The sequence below is a fragment of the Perissodus microlepis genome, chromosome 7 (genome assembly GCF_051167445.1).
Source record: "Perissodus microlepis isolate ML-2025 ecotype Zambia chromosome 7, ASM5116744v1, whole genome shotgun sequence".
Lineage (NCBI taxonomy): Eukaryota > Metazoa > Chordata > Actinopteri > Cichliformes > Cichlidae > Perissodus > Perissodus microlepis.
This window is the reverse complement of record NC_140467.1, coordinates 60,181,657-60,204,038: the sequence shown is the minus strand read 5'-3', so window position 1 is coordinate 60,204,038 and position 22,382 is coordinate 60,181,657. Positions and strand designations below refer to the sequence as shown.

The 22,382-nt window shown below is 40.9% G+C and overlaps 1 protein-coding gene across 2 annotated transcripts in view; it reads left to right on the top strand.

Annotated features, from left to right (window-relative positions):
- The window catches only part of LOC146384390 (septin-7-like), a 51,752-nt gene extending 29,652 nt beyond the window's left edge, over positions 1-22,100 (top strand). For both annotated transcript variants that reach the window (XM_084936360.1, XM_084936359.1), the window contains exons 6-13: positions 2,693-2,810; positions 3,068-3,160; positions 5,388-5,484; positions 14,939-14,990; positions 16,016-16,141; positions 17,289-17,424; positions 17,736-17,881; positions 18,362-22,100. In XM_084936360.1, coding sequence (XP_084792486.1) covers positions 2,693-2,810; positions 3,068-3,160; positions 5,388-5,484; positions 14,939-14,990; positions 16,016-16,141; positions 17,289-17,424; positions 17,736-17,881; positions 18,362-18,401 — 808 coding nt within the window. In that variant the 3' untranslated portion in view covers positions 18,402-22,100. The remainder of the gene's footprint in view (positions 1-2,692; positions 2,811-3,067; positions 3,161-5,387; positions 5,485-14,938; positions 14,991-16,015; positions 16,142-17,288; positions 17,425-17,735; positions 17,882-18,361) is intronic.
- The last annotated feature ends 282 nt before the right edge of the window (positions 22,101-22,382 follow it).

The window sequence follows — 22,382 nt, the reverse complement described above, 5'->3', positions numbered from 1 at the left end:
CAGACAGAAATGACAATCTTTCTTGAACTATGAGAAAAGCACACAAGCAGTTGAAAAGTTAAATGTTAAATAAGCCGGTCTTATCTCCCCCCTTAAAGTGTAATCATGCACAAAACGGTCTGTTCAGGTATTCTGTTCCTACTGCCTCCAACATAAAGAAAACGGTGGATGCTTTATGCTTTTCTCCTAACCATCGAGAAACAAACGACAGGTCATCCTGCAACTGTAGACGCACATTTTGGTTTTCTTTGTTAAACAACTGCTGCAGTTTATCATCAATAACAGATCAGATTTTAACATGGGAATTTTACAACTCAGGTAAATCATCATAAATGGTTCTGCCACACCACAGCTTCTTGTATTCTTTGAGCAGTGTTCTAAGTTTAAAGTCAGAGACAAGTCAGTAAATTGTCCACTTCACTGAGAAGATGCATCACTTAATTACGCTTTTACTGTCACCCCAGAGGAATCTGCCTACATTTCCAAGCAGACTCTTTACCACTTTTAAATGATCTGCAACAAGCTCCAGAAGGCCCGTTTCCACACTGCTGCCTCCAAAAGTCACTCACATGTGGCTGTAAAATGTGAAATCCTATAAATCCTGCTTTAGAAGTAAACTGCATACTCATTTCCAGACCTGTCCTCTCTGTGATGTTTTAGTTCCCTGGAGTAACTACAAGAGTTCTGACAGTGAGTCCAGCTTTCTGTAGACAAAGTGCCGCTCATGCTGGTTTGATAAATCGGTGTCAGTGTGTGGGAGATTTCGGATTTTGACTTCACAGAAATGCCCTTCGAGTCTCCTGCTCTAACCAGACACTCTGACTCCAGTGTTATCTGGGGCTGTCTTCACTCCAGCTCTCCTCTGGTGCAGCAGCATTATATCCAAAGCTGTCCTCACTCGCTGAGCCGCCCAGCAGCTGTTTTGCTGGCCTCTTTCATGGGACAACTAATTCAACTCAACACGCAGCAAAAAGCATTTGCAGATATATAAAGTGCTTTAATGTAGACAGTGGTAATCCATTGAGCTGGCAGAATAATAACTGTATTATAGTATTGAATGCAATGCTAAACTTATTGTGTGCGATTCTATTTTACGTTGAATAGTTTTCCCCAGAAAGGTTAAACTGCATAATGAGCCTTTAACCTGCACATTATACAGGGGGCTATTTAGTATTATACTCCATTAATTTACTATCAGTCCACTGGAACACTGATGTAGTGGGCTGACAGCTAACATTGTAAACAAACAGAGAGAAAAGGAAAAATTAATGATTACTGCATTCACGACAGACCCTCAATGTTTGTGATGTGATTTGGAATTTCACATAAGGTATTTCCCAGCTATATTTTGGAAAGGGGGCCTCAGAAGGATCAAGGTTATGGACTCTATAACATGAGGAGTGGATTCTAATGGTCACCTTGAATGCATTTCTACTTTGGTAGCCTGGAAGCATTTGGCTTCTCTATTTTAATCTGACTTCTATTGTATATCATGTACATTGTACAAGAACTAGTACAACAGTGTTTATATTGTATACCTAAATGTAAAATGACAACAAAGTAGACTCTGAAGCCATCGCAGTGTTTGTTTTGTTGTCCTCATGAGAGGATTGTATTGGACTCTGTTGTTCCGGTCAGTTGTTGGCAGTACTGAGTAGTGGACTTGCTTTCTAAGTAAGTGTTTTCTGGTGTTGCTCACTGAGGAAGAGTAGAGGCTGCAGCAGAGAGGAGTGCACATCCTTTAGGATTTTGGCTGAAAATTTGTCCAACATCTCTAACACAAGTCACTGCACCGGCAACTGAGTGTCGAGGACGGTCGCCATTTTGAATTTACATTCAGAAAATGGCAAAAACAAGTATTTAATACATGAAAATCTTCCACTCCAACAGCTGATAATACAAATGTGGTTTGTTCTGTTAGGACTGACTGTGTGCCCACACAGCTTGGCATTCAGAGGTGAAGACCCTGTGGCTCCCTGACAGTCACTTGCTGTGGGCTACATGTATTGTACAGTTTTGTGTGGCCCTCTGCTGGTGACCCACTGAACTGCTCTGAACTAGAGAGGCACACAGTGGTATTTTCTTTAGAATCAGTCTTGTGAGTTGATTCCTCATTCATGTGGTGAGTCACACAGCCAAATACAGCTGCTGACCCACTTAAAATAATGTAATGATATTCAACCACAGCTTCATGAGGTTGAGCCCCAATGAACTGTATATAATTTAGAGTTTCATGGCTGCTGTATTTTTAGCATTTTTTTTCCATCCTCTAGTCTTAGTCCAGGGATGGGGAACGTTAGTCCTCGAGAGCCAGTGTCCTGTAGGTTTTAGATCTCACCCTGGGTCACCACACCTGAATCAAATGATTAGTTCATTACCAGGCCTCTGGAGAACTTCAAGACATGTTGAGGAGCTAATTTAGCCATTTAATTGAGCTGTGTTGGATCAAGGACACATCTAAAACCTGCAGGACCCCGTTCTCGAGGCCTGGAGTTCCCTACCCCTGTCTTAGTCTGTAGATATTCAGCCTCTGAGAGTAAAGAGAAATCCAGCATGCAAAGGGACGAAGCAAATATTTCTCTAACTCAAAGTCTTCAAAGGAAAATGGTTTATTCACTCAGCACATGATGAGCATCCTCGGCCAGTAGCTGTCTGTCCTCCTCATGCTTTTCCTTCTCTGTCTCCTCTTCAGCCTAAAACCTCTTGATATAGAATTTATGAAAAGGCTCCATGATAAAGTCAATGTCATACCTCTCATCGCAAAGGCTGACACACTGACGCCTGAGGAGTGCCATCTTTTTAAAAAACAGGTATTTCTGCACATTTGTGTCACATTACAGGTGCTAACTAAGGCATACTGAGAAACAGAGCTGTTGCATATGTGCCATCATCTTTACTTTCTACAAGCAGCACATACAGTGGCATGCACACATTTGGGCCTCCTTCCATTCAGTAATGTTAAACTAAGCAACGTTGAGTATTGTACACCCAATACAAGTGAAGCTAATGTGATATCTTAGCTCTGTTTATGCAGATCTGTTGGTAACTGATCACTTTCTCTCTTCAGATTATGAAAGAGATTCAAGAGCACAAGATTAAAATATACGAGTTTCCAGATGTAGACGAGGATGAGGACAATAAGCTGGTCCGGAAGATCAAGGTAATGAAGGATGCAGTTCTTTTCAAGCTTGACTCAGGGTTTTCTGATTGATCTCCGCAGGGACAACCAAAGATTGGTGTGTCCTTTGTTCAAGGTCCACAGATAGCTGCTGCTATCTCACTTATAAGGCTGATTGTATAACTGATCATCAGATTTAAAGACAGACTGATGAACTTTGGTGACTGTCATGCACATAACTCCCTGACGCAGTCACTGTTGTCATACACATATGAATATACAGAAAAGGTAAATAAGAAGTGAGATTTCTGGTACCGGATGCTTCCTGGTTTCCATTTGTCATCCAAAAACTGTTGTGTTTGAGCAGACTTTTGTTTCTAAGCGTCAAATGGTCCATGTGGAAAGCAAATCGACAAAAGAGTTTGCTAAAATGCAATTTTGACACCAACAGTTTGTCTGGAAACAGTTTAGCTTTATATTTGCATTATAAACATTTGCCAGCAAGTCTGGAAACACTGACCATTGCCTCCAGACAAATTCAGATAAATCAGCAGATGATAGCTAGCCGGTTCCTGCATTGGCTTTTAGATTTTCATTACAGTTTTGAGATACGTTAGCTGACTTTTGGCAAAACGTGTCAACAGAAAATGCATATTAATTATGTAAATGTTAGAAAATAGGTCCTTATGGTTTTGCTGATCATTTCTCCACTTTTGATTGATGACTTTGACAAAATGAGATGATATAATGATCACAGTGAAAAAGAATGAAAACTTGACAGAAGTATGAATGTGATGAAGGTGACCACTAAAGCTTCAGTGAGTGTTGATGCTTGCTGTTTGGCGGGAAACGCACCTGACTCGTTACAACAGTTAGATTTGAAGTCACACCAGCTTTAAAGCTAAATTTCACTCATATTCCTTTATGGCAGATTTATTCTCTTTATTTGTATTAGGGCTGGGCGATATGGCATAAAATCCATATCGCGATATAATTTGAAGCACGTGCGGTAACGATATATATCACGATATATTCTTTGCTTCTGTATAACGTATTTTCCACACTATAAGGCGCACTTAAAATCCTTTAATTTTCTCAAAAATCGAGTGTGCCTTATGTATGAATTCTGGTTGTGCTTACTGACCTCAAACCGATTTTTGCGTGCAGAAATCTGGTTAAAAATGTTTTGATGGATTGTCACAGCATTACGGCTGCCGTAGTGAGGAACTTCGCGGAGTAATCTGGGTCCAAAACTCCGTCTGCTTCAGGTCCCAAAGTCAAACGAACACTAAGAGTTAAAAACGGTCTAAATTCTTTCATCTTTAATAAAATCATCAGCGTTGCTGCTTTAGCAGGTGTAACAATTAGGTTTAACATCCATGAAAACAGAAGTTATTAAATTTAACGGAGTTAGAAGTTAACAGGAAGTTAGCTCGCTAGTTTCCACCTAAACATGACATACCATGTTCTGACTGAGAGATTTTTGAAACTAATTCAAACGTACAGCTCTGCTACCACTTCCAACATAAATGAAGACAGAAAACTAAACAGCAGTGACGTTTGTAAGGTTACTGAAGTTGGACTACCTGGTATATAATGTTGTGCTACGTGATTGCTAGCGACACAGCTATGTTAGCATAACATTAGCACAGTGAAGCTGGAGGATGGAGGATGTTCAAAGAGAAGATATAAAACAAAGTTCTAAGCTAATCGACCTTAGTGTTCTCCTTTTTCAAAAATAAGAATCGATAAGAGAATCGATAAAGAATCAAATCGTGAAAATCTTATCAATACCCACCCATCCCTACCCGGCACATCGTTTTCAAACCCCCCCACGGTCTTTTTGCTACTCAGGTTAAACAAACCCCAGCAGCTGTCTATTGTATTAAGACATACATGTACACTATTTTTATTAATAGAGATTTCGCTACTGAGGTTAAACATGATATATAAGTCACTTAGATCACTTCTAAATGTTAAGGTTTGGTTTATTTCAGTGTTTTGTTTGTTCCTGAGTAAATTGGTTTGGCTGTGATTAAAGTTAAGCTTCATAACATATTAATCATAGTTAAATTAAGAGGGGACGGCAGTAAAAACTCCGGACCTGTGACATCATCAAGTACACTGGTGTTCCAATTGTACAAATCGCGAGTCCATGCTCGCGGTCTCGGCAAGTCCGGTCTCGCCGAGAACGCAAGTACGTACTCGCCTACTTAGAATTGAGAAAGGGCCCTGAACTAAAACAATGCTCAACTTGTTTGTTCTCCAGGAAAAGATGCCGCTGGCAGTGGTTGGCAGCAATGTCGTTATTGAAGTGAACGGCAAGAAGGTCAGAGGTCGTCAGTACCCATGGGGTGTGGCAGAAGGTAGGTTGACTCGGATCCTGTGCTGGAAAGCAAGTTTTCATTCCGTAGCCAAACCGGAAATCTAGAAAATGACCTAGAAAACAAATGTAGGCCCTTGAAACCTTTTATGATTTGCAGCAATGACGATTATTTTCATCTCTCATCTGGTTTTAAGAGTTGCTGTATGTCACTGCACTTTGGTCAGACAATGACTGATGTGAGAAAGAAGGCTGGAGCATGGTGTTTGAAGGTTGATGGTGTTTGAGAGCGTCCAGCAATAACAGTGTTCTCTGTTTTTGGAATGGATGAAGCATGATATTTCTGAGTGTGGAACACGTTGCATGTTCTCCACAACAACCCCCTGTACCCACTCAGTGTGTTAACTACCAGCTAACACAACGACTTGTCAAAATGTAAACAAGGAAGTCTGTTCATAAATGATCAAATGCAACCCATAAAAGACAAAATATCACGTTGTGTAATGTGAAAATTTCTTAGAGAGGTCTTTCTTAAAATGGTAAATGGTAAATGGCCTGTATTTGTATAGCGCTTTACTAGTCCCTAAGGACTAGTTTACATATCCAGTCATCCACCCATTCACATACTGGTGATGGCAGCTACATTGTAGCCACAGCCACCCTGGGGCGCACTGACAGAGGCGAGGCTGCCGGACACTGGCGCCACCGGGCCCTCTGACCACCACCAGTAGGCAACAGGTGAAGTGTCTTGCCCAAGGACACAACGACCGAGACTGTCCAAGCCGGGGCTCGAACCGGCAACCTTCCGATTACAAGGCGAACTCCCAACTCTTGAGCCACGATCGCCCCAGCCTTTGCCTTTCTAAGAACTTTGCTAATCACTAAAGCTCTTGTTTCCACCTCCTGCAAACTATAAATAAAAGAATAGTACCTTTTGTGAGCTGAAAGGAACCCTGTGGCATTGATCAAACTGACACACAAACAAGATCCCTCCCAACCCAGTTAGAGTAGACTTGAGACCTAGTCAGGTTTGGGTCTTTTGTACCTGAGAATCAACTGGAATCTTCAAGACTCAGACTTAACCTCTAGGACCAACTTCATCCACTAAGTTGGGGGCCATTGAGTAGCCAAAACGCCTCCAATAAGATGAGACCTGTTTGTCAACAGCAGTATCAACTAGTTCTAATGAAGATTTTTCACCATTCATAGAAGACATTATATCGTCAATTAACCTACCAATGGGAAGTGCCTGGGAGATCAGCAAAAAGTGTGCTCACTGCCAACCCTTGGACCATGCTCAAACCACGGCTTTGCTTCATCAGACACAACAACAAGTCCACATATAGCCACATTCTGACCACACGTTGCTCTGGCGTCTAAGAACTTTTTCTACTTGTTTTTCCACCAGAGGAACCAGTTTGGGTATTTTTTTCCCCACTAGAGTCTAATTGTTCTTAGAGTTGTACTTTCCAAAACCCTAGGGATAAAACTGGGACTTGTATATTCTCCGTCATAGCAAACAACTCCTGTAGATTGAACGGCAATGAAGTCCAGGTCCTGTTAAGCATTTATGTAGAAAAAATGAGTGAAGGTTTGGGCTGTCTTTAATACATCAATTATAATTTGGTTTTGTAGGGTTTTAAACTCTGATTAATACATTGTTAATACAAGACTTTGTACACTACCCCCAGAACTGCATATACATGAAGTCACACATACTGCCAGGACTGTGTGAATGTACTTGAATCTGTTGGGATCCCAATTACATTTTGACAAGTAAAAGGTTATCTGGTTGGTTGTTTCTACATTCTTACCTTGTACACCTACCTCTCCTCCCTTCAGTACACACACAAAACCACAACTCCTTTTGCTAGTGTTAGACCCCATAGGGATTCTGGAAAAGGAGGAATAGGTGTAATTTGGGGTGTCACCGATAGCCGCAATGAACTCTTCTTGCTCTTACTGGCTTGTTCACTTTGATTTGTGTTCTGGAAGGTAATTTGCTGTACATATATCTTTCTCACTATATATATTTATATATAAAGTAATATACAGTTTTATTCTCTGTGGTTGACCGTTTATCAGTCTTTCACTATTTCATTCTTTCTTTTCTCTCTTTTTTTGTTTTCTTTTTTTTTTCTTTGTCTATTCTGTTCCATGACTGACAGAGGGCATTTTTGGTAAACAAAGCCATCTTTCACTTTATTTCAGCCTCATTTTTCTCCCCCACTCTTTCTTCCCTAAAGTATATCCCCTCCTCCCTCCTGCCAGTATCTGCCCATTCCTCCTTTCCTTCCACTTTTCTGTTGCTGTGCTCTCTCATCATTAGGCTGATGGTCAAACCAATTCTCTAATCAGACTTGGGCTTTCTTAATATCTTCCAAACACTCACCTTATTTTGAAAGCACAAAAAGAAATGTTGACAATTATTTTGAAACACCCAACAAACACATTCATGTGTTCCTGGTAGACTCTCACCCCTACGCTCCTTGTTAATACTTAGTCTGAATTAGCCTCTAGAAAAAGCAACCTGGTTCTTGATAGAAACTTAGATACCCAATTAAAGAATCTGTAAGACATTCATATCAGACCCTACAGTGAGCCAATTATATGAACTACAGTTTACAGTTTTAGGGTTTTTTGGTATTTGGAACCCCCCAAAAATCTGAGAACATTGTCGAGGAGAGAATTAAAACGAGATATCTCACTCACTCACTCACCTTATCATTCAACAGATCAGAAATGTTTCTAATGTTAACTTCAGGGCAGTGTAATGAAGAGTGAAGGAGAAAGATGACACCAACAGTGCTTGTTTCACTCAAACATTTTGAGTGGGAAATCTACAAGAGGGTTATACAAGCACCTGCAATCTAGAATGTCCACTAGCAAAATAATGGCCAGCAAGAAGATTGCTTTTAACACAAAATAATTGAGACCGGGGGCATCAAATATAAGGCTTGGGGGCCAGAATCGGCCTGGCAAAGACTCCATTCCCACCAATTGGATGGCTTTGGAAAATGTAAAGAAAGACTTAAATGTTGGACGTATCTGCATTTTCACAAGTCTTGCAGCTTTTTCTATTGATAACAGCCTCCCCAATGGCCACTAACAAAACACAGAAACTGGAGTTTCATCGGTCCGGTCAACATAAGCCCAAAGTTGGCTGCATGTGGCCCACAATGTAAAATGATTTTGAAATTCTTGATCCAGACTGACTTAAGTCAGAGATGAGCAAGGCTACATAAACCTTATTATGTCACTTCCTTTGAGTGTTCATAATCATGCTGTATGCTAGTTATTAACATGGGGCAAGAGGTCTAGTGATCTACCAGGGAGTCACATGACTGATTATTTATGTTATCTCATCTCAGAATTTGAAATCCAACTTTAAAAATGGAACATAATTAAAATTTATTACTACTTGAATCATGATATTTTTGACTATATATTGTATCCATTAATCAGTTGTTGTTGTCCCAACATAATTACTAAAATCTGGGAACAGTGTGACATTTAGCAAGTTAAGAAACACAAACGGTGAGATGATTGGGCTCATTTTGAAAAGATTACGCTTACCCAGGTTCTCTAAACCACTTTATTTGCAATCAGGCTCAAATAAGTATACCTGACTTTAAAATATGCTGAACCAAAGTCGGGTATGCACTATGAAGGCAAAAGATGACCTGCTTAAAGGGTGCACAACAAGGTCTTTGGTCGTGGCTCAGAGGTGATAGTCCTGCATTGCGCGATGTGATGGCCTTGGGCCCTTGGCCTAGCAAATCCGACAGTGTTTAATTTTTAAGATTGCCATATCGCAGTTTGGCTGCTGGCATAACCTATTTACATCCATAACAAAGAAGCATTAAATGAGATGCTAATTAGTAAGACCGTTGTGGGGAAAACATAACAAACCCAGACAGAACAGATGGAGCAACACATGCAAAACCAAATGTCTGGGATGCCAACTTTAGTTGAGTTAGCAGACGTTTTCGGTTTTCTGCACCCTCCAGCCAGCGTGGCCTGGCAGCATGGGGCTGCAGTGCTTAGCACTGTCACATCACAGCAAAAATGTCCTGGATTCAAATCCACCAGCTGGCTGAGGCCTTCCTGTGTAGTTTGCATGTTCTCCTCATGCCTTAATGGGGTCTGTGTGAGTGCCTCAGCTTCCTCGCATAGTCCAGAGACAACATAAATCATCTGTGGGTGTGACTTTAAGTGTGAATGCTTGTCTGTCTCTGTGTATTAGCCTGCGACAGACTGGCAACTTCTCCAATATGTACCCCCTCTCTCACCCTATGAAATCTGAGATGGACTCCAGTCCAAGTGTAATCCTGAACTGGAAAAGTGGCGGAAAATGGATGAATGGCATCAAAGCCTATGATTTACTAGTAGGGGTGCAACGATACTCGTATCGATATTGAACCGTTCGATACAGTGCTTTCGGTTCGGTACGCATATGTATCGAACAATACAAAATTTTTAATTTATTTTATCAACTTTCCTTCTGACGATGCTGTCTGTGTTGAGCGCTCAGTGGATCTGCGCTCGACAGTGCAGCCTAGGCGGAGTAGTCAAACGCAGATTCACTGAGCGCAGGGCAAGCTAGCGAGACAGAAGTTAAGCTCTCCTTGCAACATGGCAAATTGAACCTCCCCCACCCTCATTCAGATCTGGCGTTTGGAACTATTTTGGTTTTCATGTGACGTATGACCCTGAAGGTAAGCGCGTCATGGACTAAAGTAAAACAGTATGTTGGATGTGCCACGCAATGCTCAATTACATGGGTGGGAGCTAGTGTGTTAGCGCAGTTAGCTCGTTAACGTGTTGGCCGACCAGCCCCATGCACGGGCGATCCGCGGTAGCTCGTTAACGGAGATTTGCCGTGTTGTGGCGTTAACGTCATTTCAACGAGATTTACGCTGACAGCACTAGTGGGAACACAACGAATATGACTGCACATTTACGCCGACATCATCCTAGTGCAAAGACAAGTGGAAGCAGACAAAAACAACAAGCACGCATGCTACAAACTTTACCCGAGTCATTTAGACAGCCGTTAGCACATGATTCTCCTTATGGGGACCTGATATGTTTAATATGCTGCTGAGAATATAGCCCAGAAGAAGCGTATAGTATAGCTTTTATTTTGGAAAGAGCCATTTCTCTGTAATAAACTCTCTTTTCCAAAGATGAGTGATTCCTCAATCAGATACAGGGCTCGCAAAATCGCTAGCCCGACGTCCCGGGGCTAGCATTTTTCCAGTCGGGCTACCAAAATCTATCTCTGCCCTGCCCGTCGGCCTATCGTAGGAAGGAAAAATATATGTCAATGCTTTTGCATTCTTTCGGAAATGTAGCTGGGTAATTATGTCATTGGCATCGGGGAGCCACTGTCAATATGTGACATATTGAAATCGTGTTTGAATTTGCTCTTGTTTTTTGCTTTCACTTTGCAATCGCGCGAACTGTGTATAGAGAGCAACAGCACTGATTGGTGAGTGATGATAATTTGCGCACCAATTCCTCTGACATCGTCTTATCAATCGTTAGCTTACTATGCAAACATGACAAGTGAACTCTCCCGCAGCAAGCTTAAACATGTGAGAGGTTGATTGCACAGAGAATCGCTGAGCGTTATGTGAGCGCGTGTGTAAAAGCAGCAGGATATATATTTTAGTTCTGCTGAGCCAAATAAGACAGGTCAGGGTGAAGAAGTGACAGCCAAAGAAAAGCTTACCACAAAACGGAAAAGTTATGACAAATCAGACTATAAGGCAAAAAGAAAGTGCAGCTTTATGGTTTCATGGACAAAAGAATTTCTGTGGCTGCAATATGACGAGCTAAATAACCAGGGCTGCACATAAGTGGTCCGCAGGTGCGCATTCGCTGTCAAAATAAAAAACGCGCACAAGATAAGAAGTTGCAATGCGTGTTTGCGTACATAAGATTTTCAGGAGGAGGACAGACATTTGTTTAGAACTCTTAAAGATGTCGAAGAAGCAAGCTCCTTTAAGCAATTACTGTGATGTTCCTCCACCTCCAAAGAAATGTCAGGAGGAGTCCGAACCACAAAAGAAGCACGTATTCTCGGAAAAGTAGTTGCAGGAGGTGAGCTGGCTTCAAACAAATGATGAACGCACAGAGATGTGGTGCGGAATGTGCCGTGAAAATTTAATAAATGACAAATTAAAAAGGCATGAACATTTTTTTTGTATCGAAAAAATATCGAACCGTGACACCAAAGTATCGAACCGAACCGAACCGTGAATTTTGTGTATCGTTGCACCCCTATTTACTAGGTATTATAATTGTATAGGCTACATAATTGACATTGCACTCTAGTTAACTTAGGTCTAGTGGACCTATACTGCACAGTTTGGTTTGCAATAAACTTACAGATTTCTGAAATCTCAAACCCTGAGCCTTGAAAAAATGTGAAGATATGATTAAGGTCTGGTTCCAAATGAATTCTGAAACCAAGCAGACAAAGTCCAGGACTTTCTGCTGTGGTAAAGGTGTGAATTCTAAACCAAAACTATGGTTAAGTATTGGAGTCAGCTTCCTTGGAACTGTTAAGGTTATCTTATCGTCAATTAATGTCAGTGTAAATTGTGTGGTAACCAGCAATGGTAACACACAGATTCATTCCAAAGCAGCTTCGGCTCCAGGCTAAGGACTGTTCATTAAGTCAATGAAAAGCATTTTTAGGTTCAGTATAATGCAAACAGGGCATTTTTTCTTTCTCCCCGTATGAGACAAGTTCTCATACAAGCTAAACGTTATATTCAAAACACTCTGCTAGGAGTAAATGTTAGAAACCACAGGTTTAAAGCTCATATGACTGACTGCTTGTGTTTCTTACGACACCAAGTTCCTTTTTTTAAAGGTACTCATATGTTCCCAGATCCCACTCTACTCCAAATATTGACCAGGCTATTGGTCAAAGTAACCACAACCTACTTTATGATGCATTTAAAGATATTTCCTCTCAATTTCCTTTCAAATCTACCAGCAGATGTAAAGCTTTGTCCCAGGTCTGATGCTGTGAATAGTCATGGAGAAAACTAGAGGCTGTTTGGTGCTGAAGCTCCAGCTGTAATCGAAACATCACTCTAACACTGTGGTTTCCGTCTTTGCTCCGATGATGTCAAACAAACTGCTGAGTCTTCACCACAAGGTTCCTTTCGCTGAGAGATGAAATGGCTGGTGTGGGCTGAGGATTGTCTGCAGGCCTTATTGTATCATCGGAACAAGGACTGGGAGCCACCATCCTAACACATTGCTTATAGGTTCATGAGCAGATAATAGAGAGTTAGACATTTGCAGAAGGGCATGTAGCAGCTTATTTAAGTCATTAAGGTAACATGTGGCTTGGTATCATGAACTCTCACTCATTAGCGTACTTGGAATTTTAATCTAAGGCTGTGAACATGTTTGCACACACACTTAATGCATGTTGGAGATTAAAGGTTGTTTGCTCTTGTTTCATTAAGCCAATGCAGTTCATCATCATGGCCTAAATAAACACTCCAATTAGACAGAGCACTCAGGCTCAAAATACCTGATGCACTGTTAACATCCATCATATTCTGATTGACTAATAAAGAACAAAAATTACACGAATTATCATAAAAATCTACAATATGCATCAGGTGTTTTCTGCCATTCATCAATAATAAAACGAATAAATTGCAATTGTTTTATTTTTTTCCTATGACCTTTGATCCCACGTAGCTCCTCTACTTGTCCCCTCTCTGAGACTTGCGCCCCCAACTGGTCATGCAGAGAACTTCATATAACACCCTACTCCTTCCAACCGCCACACTCCCTCTACAAGCCCTGCGCTCTTTAGCCAGTCAGCTTGGACACATGCAGGTTTTGGTGTTGATCAGGGCCAAATCTGGGCTGAATCTGGGCCAAAAAGCAGGCCTGTTATGGGCCAAGTGTGAGCCGGAAACCCAGCTGCTCCAGACCCAGATTTAGCCCCCTGCTGGGCGCAGACAGTAACTGAAAAACCGTACCCCTCCCCTCCGTCAGAGCTCCCTCCTCTAGAAGAGACAGGAGGTCAATGGCTGGCTTGGGAGGCCAAGGGGCGGGACTGCTTAAGTTTCATCAATGGTAAGGTGTCCTCCTTGTTCACTCCCCTGATGATGATTGACTGCGAAGTGGGATGAAGGCTAGCCAATAAAGGAGCAGCACGTTTGATGAAGATGAGGCTTGGAGATCTACCATATACATCTTCAGCAGCAGTTTATCTGCAGTTCTTTTCCAGAATCCCATCTGACCTCGTAACCTTGTCTTTTGTTGTTGAGCTGAAACTCACAGTCATCTAACTGTACCATGTCGAAATGACATCACTTATGTTTGCTGTTTTTGACCAGGAGCTGTAGTTTGTTCTAGCTGCGTGGTGTCTCTGGGTCCGTTTGTATAAGGCTGTGGTCAGATAGGAGGCAGACTAAATGTGAAGATGCCTGTTCGTAGTGATGTACCCACAGAGAGTTAACACTAAATTCTGCATATTTGGTGTCTTTCAGATTATTTCTTTGGTTTGCATGATTACTCTTGCAGTTCGCTCTCATAGCTTCATCTCACTTCCAGCCGCAGCAGCAGAGATGAAGCTTTGAGTGCTGATGATTTGCTAATCACTTAGACGTAAGACTTTAGGGTTAAACAGAGTGTCTGTGTCTCAGATAAAGCCCACTACAGGTCCCAGGATGGTGGGCTCATAACGTTCAGAGGTTTCTCCACACTTTCCATCCTCTGTGATTGCCGTCTTCAGTACGGAGCAGAAAGGGACAAAGTAGCAGTCAGTACGAGGCGGTAGCATCTACCCACTGCTAGGTAGTTAATAGTGGGGAAAAAATGTAAAAGCAAAATTTTCAGGCATTAAATTTGCAGATGAGTACAGAGTATGTGATGTGGAAGTATCTGAAGTTGGAGCATCTACATCCTATGTGATCATGGCCTGATATCTTCCCACCCTTTGTTTTTTTTGTTTTTGTTTTTGTTTTGTTTTTTTAAATCAGTCTGCCACTTCTACTGATACTTTACCACACCTTTATTTCTCCCCCTTTTAAACAGAGTACGCCTGAAAATACCTCGCTGTCTGTGTACCCCTCCCTCTGTAACTGCTGGGTGAATGAACTTTACAACATGTTGCATCTGTTTGTGTGTATTTGTATTAATAGTTTTAATCTTTTTTTCACTGTATCACTGTACTGAATATGTTTGATATAATAACACACTTAATTTGATGACATTCTGCTGGGACTGCTTCTGTATCATCATATCAGGGTGACAGCTGATTACTCAGTTACTCAGCAGTTAGACAGCCATGGAGTGTAAAAATATGTAGATAATGACGCTTGAGATTCATTTCTAGCTTAAGACATAGTGATAATTACTGTGATTGTTACAGTGAGAACTCTTCATTTGTAATGATTCTGATCTTTGTCTCTCTCTCCCTCTGTTTTCCTCTCACTTCCCGTGTGTTTCAGTCGAGAATGGGGAACACTGCGACTTCACTGTGCTGCGCAACATGCTGATCAGGTGCACAATTTACTCCCCAGATTCACTTTGATAAATGCAATGTTTTATAGAGTTTGTAAGATCCACAGTGGCCAGTAGAAGCCAGAATTATCCTCTGACTCTACTTTAGACTGGATATAGACTGGATCAGCTGTGTGGATGTAGCAACTGTTTAAATATCTTTCTGCAGCTCCTCCTGGTGTGTGAATGAAGAGATCTGCAGTTTGTGTAAATTTGAAACTTATTCAGTGATCTAATTTTTCATTACACCTTAACCAGAGTATGTACATGTCAAATTTAAAGCCATTTAAAAAAAAAAAAAAAGTTTTTACAACCAGGTGCTGGTACTTAAATGCACTTAATTAAGTCATCAGCAAGTGTGAGCACCTCTATAAAAGCAGAAGTTTTGGTTGGTTGCTGGTCTTGAGAATTCGCGTGTACTGAATAATGCCACAGTCTTCTCGCGAGTCGACGTCCCAGCAAATTCAGCCCAAGCTCAGACTGTGCAATACTCAGAGAAACTGGAGAAACAGGAGTGCCATCTCAATATACAGGCCTCAGTTAGAAAGTTAAACGTTAAAGTTCATTACAGTACAATTGGGGGAAAAGACCGAACAAGTACGATTTGTGTCTAAGGGTTGTCAGGAGACGACCTTTTCGCTCTAGAAAGAGCGTGGCAGTACAGCTTAGACTTCTGTATAATTCACAGCGACACCTTTAGCAAAAACCAAACGGTGTGTCGGCACAAACACCTCATACCAACCGTCAGCACGGTGGTGGAGGGCTGATGATTTGGGCTTCATCGAGTTGTCAATGATCTGTATACCAGAGTGTTCCAGAGCCTGCCTGACAGCTGAAGCTTGGCCTAAATTGAGTCATATATCAGGACAATGATCCCAAGTACAGCAGCAAATCTACAACAGAATGCTATAGTGGTTCAAAGCACAGGATGACATAGTCCGGTGAAAATGTTTTTTTCAGTTTGATCTCTTTATATTTAAGACGTCTCTTCTTTTCTTTTTTTTTTGCCCCTCCCCCTTCCATAGGACCCATATGCAGGATCTGAAGGACGTCACCAACAACGTCCACTACGAGAACTACCGCAGTAAGAAACTTGCTGCTGTCACGTGTAACGGTGTGGACACCTCCAAGACCAAGGGACAGCTCACCAAGTAAGGCCCAGCCAGAAATAGACCATCAGTCTGTAAGGGCCAGTGTTGGGACTAACGCTTTATTAAGTAACGCGTTACAGTAACTACGTTATTATTGTGGTAACGAGCACGGTAACTAGTTATTATGCCAAAATCAGGAACGTGTTAATCGTTACTGGGATTTAGATTGGTGGCTATCGCGGAGCTTCCACAAATTCAGTAACATTAGCAAGTGGAGGAGAGACCTGAGGCGGCCGCCTGATAGATTGATACATATATACCATCAAAACAGTGAACATCACTGTCACACCAGCGTTTGTTTTCATTCAAAGGCTTTATGATTTTTACTATAATGGCGGCCGGTCTCTAGTCAAAACGCCCGGGACGATTTTTTGTCCCAGTCCAGCCCTGTATGCAGCTCATCTGCAGTCTGGTGTTACCTACATCTTCCTACTCGGAAGGAAGAATTTCCGAGTTCTGAGTATAATCAAATACACCGCGACTGCAGTTTTCCTGTTGGATGTAAAAGGCGCACATGACGCTGTGACGTAGGCTAGAATCATGGTGGCGGTCCAGGCGTGGGATTCTCTCATGGAAATATGCACATTATTATTATTTTTCTATTGGTAGGTGGCACAGTTCACTTGTGGCAAGTAAGAAAGCTAGAAGACTGGCAATCTTGCTGGGTATCCAGTTACGGAAGCAACACATTAACAAGAGAATTCTGAGTAAAACCAAAGTTACTTTCCCTAGTAACTAGTTACTTTGAAAGTAACGAGTAACTTGAATTAACTGAGTTACTTTTGATAGAAGTAACTAGTAATGTTACTAATTTAAAGTAACTTACCCGACACTGGTAAGGGCACAGAGCAAACTGCTACAGATGTGGAAGCAGCTGTTGTCACAGTAATTCTGTATATGATAGGAACAGAAAGAAAGTATATCTTTACCTTTTATCATTATTACTCCAGCATAAAAAGAGTCTCAGGCTAACAACTCAAGAGAAACTAAATTGGCTTCATTTGTCTTTGCTCTTTGTTTCATAAAAATTCATTAGTCATGCACAGAAGTGCAGCAGCTTCTCTGCGAGTGGAGGAGTTTACTGCTCTAAGGGCTGAGGAACAACATTAAACAACATCAAGCCTCTAACCTCTTTCTGTTTCTGCAGGAGTCCCCTGGCTCAGATGGAGGAGGAGCGCAGGGAGCATGTGATGAAAATGAAGAAGATGGAGGCAGAAATGGAACAGGTGTTTGAGATGAAGGTTAAGGAGAAGAAGCAGAAACTGAAGGACTCAGAGGCTGAGGTTAGTTTGAGAAACCATGTACACATAACTACATAATTGTATTATTATTATTAATTGCATTCTTAAAACTTTCTAGTAGGTTTATATCATTTATAACATGACCAATTAGCATTCTTGATTGTGATTGGCTGACCGTTGTGAATTGTTATTACCTGGGTGTTTACTACACTAGTGCTGAGAGCTCAGTGCTCTGCAGCTCACTTGGATCTTTTTCTTGAGCCTCCCGTGACAGCTGTGATCGACTCTTTCCATCCTGGAGCTTTAGTAGCTCATTTTCCTTTCCCGTCTCTGTCAAATGTTTCGACCTTCAGCTGGAGCGACGCCACGAACAGATGAAGAGGAACCTGGAGGCGCAGTACAAAGAGCTGGAGGAGAAGAGGCGAGTGTTTGAGGAGGAGAAGGCCAACTGGGAGGCTCAGCAGAGAATCCTCGAGCAGCAGAAGCTGGACGCCTCCAAGTGAGTAACACTCACATCTGACCCGACACCGTCACCGAAGGTTAACGCTCTGAGCCACGTCTTTTTAGTCCAGCGATCACAGATCATGTGGTCTGGTCTTGCAACATTACAGATTGTGTATTTGATTATTGAACCACACTTGAAATCTTGCTTATTTAATTTATGGATTCTTACTCCAAAAAAGCAGCACTTGAACTTTGAAGCTCAAGTTTTTTAGTTCAGTGTTATATAAAAGTATTGAGGCTTTTAATTTTTTTTTAATGCTGGACACAGATAAATTCATTAGAACAAATGTGGAGTTAGTTTTACTAGTTTTAGGCCTCTTCATTATTCACAGACATTTAAAATAAAAATCAAACAAAATGGAGAGAAATAATAATTAAACAAATATGGCATATATCCACATTTCACCAATAAAGTCTGAAGCTTGCGTTTTTGTTTCCGTTGACTTGATCTCGTGTTCTCATTCTCTCCTCACAGGACGATGGAGAAGAACAAGAAGAAAGGAAAGATCTTCTGAAGAGAGACGCGACTGCTCGCTCCAAACTTGTTTCCTTTGATCCTGTCTGAAGTTCACATTGTAACGTGGTCCTCAGAACACACAACAGAACATAACACATGGCATAACAACTCTCTGTGGAAGCCATTTACACACACACACACACACACACATATATGTACACACACACACACACAACAGCTCACACGCTCGTCTCTCTGCAGGGTTTTACTGTATCTCTTAAAACCTGTCTGTTTCCATGGGGAATGCATGTGTTTGTGAAATTCTATTTTCCTATATTTCCTGACAAGGAGAAGTTCGAGTTCCTCTGAGTTTTCAGTGCGGCGTTAACACATGGCAGGGACCATGCATAGCCATCGTTCACAAGTAGTAGTTATATGTTCGCTAAGTATTCATAGATCTGCAGATATACCAACTCTTTCTTTTACTGTTCTAAAGATTTAACAGGCATGTGCACACTAAAGCTGTGAGGAGAAGGTAAAGTGTACGTGAGGGAAGGCAACTGGAGGATTCTGGGTCTGAGGAGAGAGGTCAGGTGGAGCGGAGGCCTGGTCTCACCGCAAACTGGCAAAAACTAAACTGGTAATGCTAGCATAGCGTTCAAGCTAACATGCTTGACTGCCTGAAAACGTCTCGGCAGCATTTTACTGAAATACTGGCTCGTTCTCGTGTGCCGTTCAGTAAAGACAGTGTGAAGGTGAACTGTGATTGTTAGGTACCTGTTAACATTAGTAGCTGTTTGAAATCATCTCCCATCACTAAATAAATGTTTTAAATAATATTTTAGTAAAAGTGCTTCTCAGACTTTTCTCATTAGCAAATTCAGCCCTGCAATAAAATTACTTGGTCCAATTTAAAAAAAAAAAAAAAAAAAAAAAAGTCTTAGAATAAAAGTGTAGGTTTTTTAGCTTTTTAAGTAAAAATAAAACGATGCAGAGTTGGTTTACATTCCAGAGCTCGTTCACTTGTTAGCAATTACATGTTTTAAGTTAAAGAACTTTATCTCGTCAGACACACAAAACAAGCAAAACACACATTTTTAACATGAGCAAATGCATCTGAGTAATGTAGAAATTACAAATTAAAACTAATCTATTAAAATTTGCCTCCTGTACTTTGAATAGCTTTATTAGCAAATACACTTTTCTCCTATTCCAAATGCATCTTTTAATACTTCTTGTTTTCTTTTAAGTAACCCAAAAAAAGTCATTTTGAGGTTATTTAGCAGTGTTATTATATATTCAATGACCTACAAACATAAAGGCCGCTCTCCTTTGTGACAGAAAACTTAAATATCTGTTAACAGCTTCCTAGCAAAAACTGCTCTCTATTTTGGACTCTGTACCTTCAAAATTTTAGTGTCCAGGCTCATTGGTACAAATACAGAGATTTATTTTGATAGATTTGCCAGATTTGTGGCTGTCGGTGGACCGGGCCTTCAGATTGGATGCTGCTGTAGGAGTTTCTTTACTAAATGTTTTGTCTGAGGACATGCTCGGATCTAAAGCTTGCAGTCTGGAGGGGAGGAAGTTATGTGTGTCACAGCAGCCAAGATATCGTCATTGCAGTGTGTGTTAACTATTTTTGAATAAACGACAATATGCAAAAAGCCTGATCGGTGTCTGAAAACTTTACAGGTTACAGTGCTAATAAAGATGTTTTATATTGTAACGTAAGTGATGGATGTTGTCTTAGACCCGAAACCCTGATGTTCACGATTCTGTGACATTTTTCCTTTTGGGTCCAACCACCAAAGGGACGACTCATCAGAAAGCTGAAATCTTCCTTTCACCTTCCTTTTACGAAGACGTTTGCCAAAAACAGCCAAAACTTTGTGTTTGGCTTTATTTTAGAGGATTATATATGTATATGTTCCAAACAGCTTGTGCACGCAACAAAATGCCAGCCCTCTGTTAAACAGGTTATATAGATGACATGTTCAGGAGCTTTCCCAGAGTTGTCATGTTTTATTTTCATATGACGATTATATTAATACTCTATATACGGTTGAAGAAAGACTCTTTAATTCCCTTGTAGTTTTCTTAAACGTTTTAGTGTGGCCGAGCGTGGTCTGCTGTGCCATGCAGGGAAGGTGGACACCTGCACGGCATCCGCAGTCATGCCCCGTCCACTTAAAATCTGTACTGGGTCCTGTGATTGGGGTTGTTGGTATGTTGATCTGGCAGCAGGAGAGCTGCAGCTGTGTCTTTGTAACAGCAACCATGCGTTTGAGAAGTAATAAAATAAAGTATGCTGCAAAGCATGTTCATGTCGTCGGTTCTGCCGTGGTCATCTACATTTAGATTACCGTATTTTTCGCACTATAAGGCACACTTAAAATCCTTTAAATTTATCAAAAATCGACAATGCACCTTATAATCCGGTGAATTCTGGTTGTGCTCACTGACCTCGAGCTGATTTTATATGGTACACGGCGCTCAAATATTTGTCAAAATATGTTTTAGTATGACTTTGGTAAGCTAGGAACCCGCACCTTTAATGGATTGTCAGAGCATTACGGCTACCATAGTCAGGAGCCTCGCGGAGTAATCTGGGTCCTAAACTACGTCTACCTCAGGTCCCAAAGTCAAACGAACACTGGGACATCACTGAGAGTTAAAACAGCCCAAATTCTTTCATCTTTAATAAATTAATGATCAGCGTTGTTGCTTTACCACGTGAAACAATTAAGTTTAACATCCAGGCATCCATAAAAACAATTTATTAAATTTACCGGAGTTAGATGTTAGCAGGAACCTTGTTCTGACTGAGAGATTTCTGAGAAAATTAAAACCTACAGCTCTATCACTTCCAACATAAACAAAGAGAGAAAACTAAACAGCAGTGAGGGTTGTAGGGTTACTGAAGTTGGACTAGCTGGTATATAATGATATGCTACGTGATTGCTAGTGACACAGCTATGTTAGCGTAACATAAACAGTGAAGCTGGAGGATGAACGCTAACTTTTTTCCACTCGATAAGTTAACGTGAGGGTTCCCGATGGTTAGGGATAAATGCAATGGCATGGCAGGATGCTGTAAACAGACCAAACTTTAGTCAGGAGAAGAAGCGCCTTATAATCCGGTGCGCCTTACCGTTCATCGACAGTTCACCTTTTGGTCCGAAAAATATGGTAGTTTCTCCAACTGCATTTAGAGCAAAAGGGACGAAGCTTACACTTAAGCATATTTCATATTACCATATGGATTTGTTTATGATGGTAATGCATATATATTGTGTACATACTGGAGGCTGCTCAGTGGCCCTTTTTTCCTCTTTGTTTGTATTTGGTTATTCTTTTTTATATATAAATATGTGTCTGGAATGAACCACAATTTGTACTTAGAACAGAACTTGGAGCGTAAAACTCGCCCTAGAAACATTTCCATACATCTATGTGATCGCATAGAAACTGTTTGCATCTTTGCCAATGAGCGCGCCTTCTCAGGGCCCTTCTGTTTAATTCTCTGGTCCTACAAGTTCAAGAAAGTGATGGAATTTTACTTTGAAATGCTTGGGAACGACTCACCCATCCAATAACAACATGTTAGATACTTTTTTTTTTCTTATGTTTTGTAATATTTTCTTTATATATATTTACATATACAAACAGTTTTCTGCTTCTCCTCTTTGTTTCCTCATGTGTTTGTCTCTAACTGTACATGGTTAAAATTAAAGTTGAAAAAGTTATGCTAGAACTCCCATTGTGTGTATGGATTTCTTTTGAAGTATTAATCATAGAGGACCAGTATGTCCCAATACTTTTGTCCATAATAACTAAAGGCAGTCCCTCCCCCCAGCACTGAATAGATAAACAGAAGAGAACGAATGGATGGATTACTACTGAAATTTTTCATTCAACATTATACCTAAATTATCAAACTGATATTATGATTGTAAACTCAAAAAATGAAATTGGTGCAAAAAATAAAATAAATATCCTGACTTCATTCACATATTTTTCTGTTAATAGAGGAGTT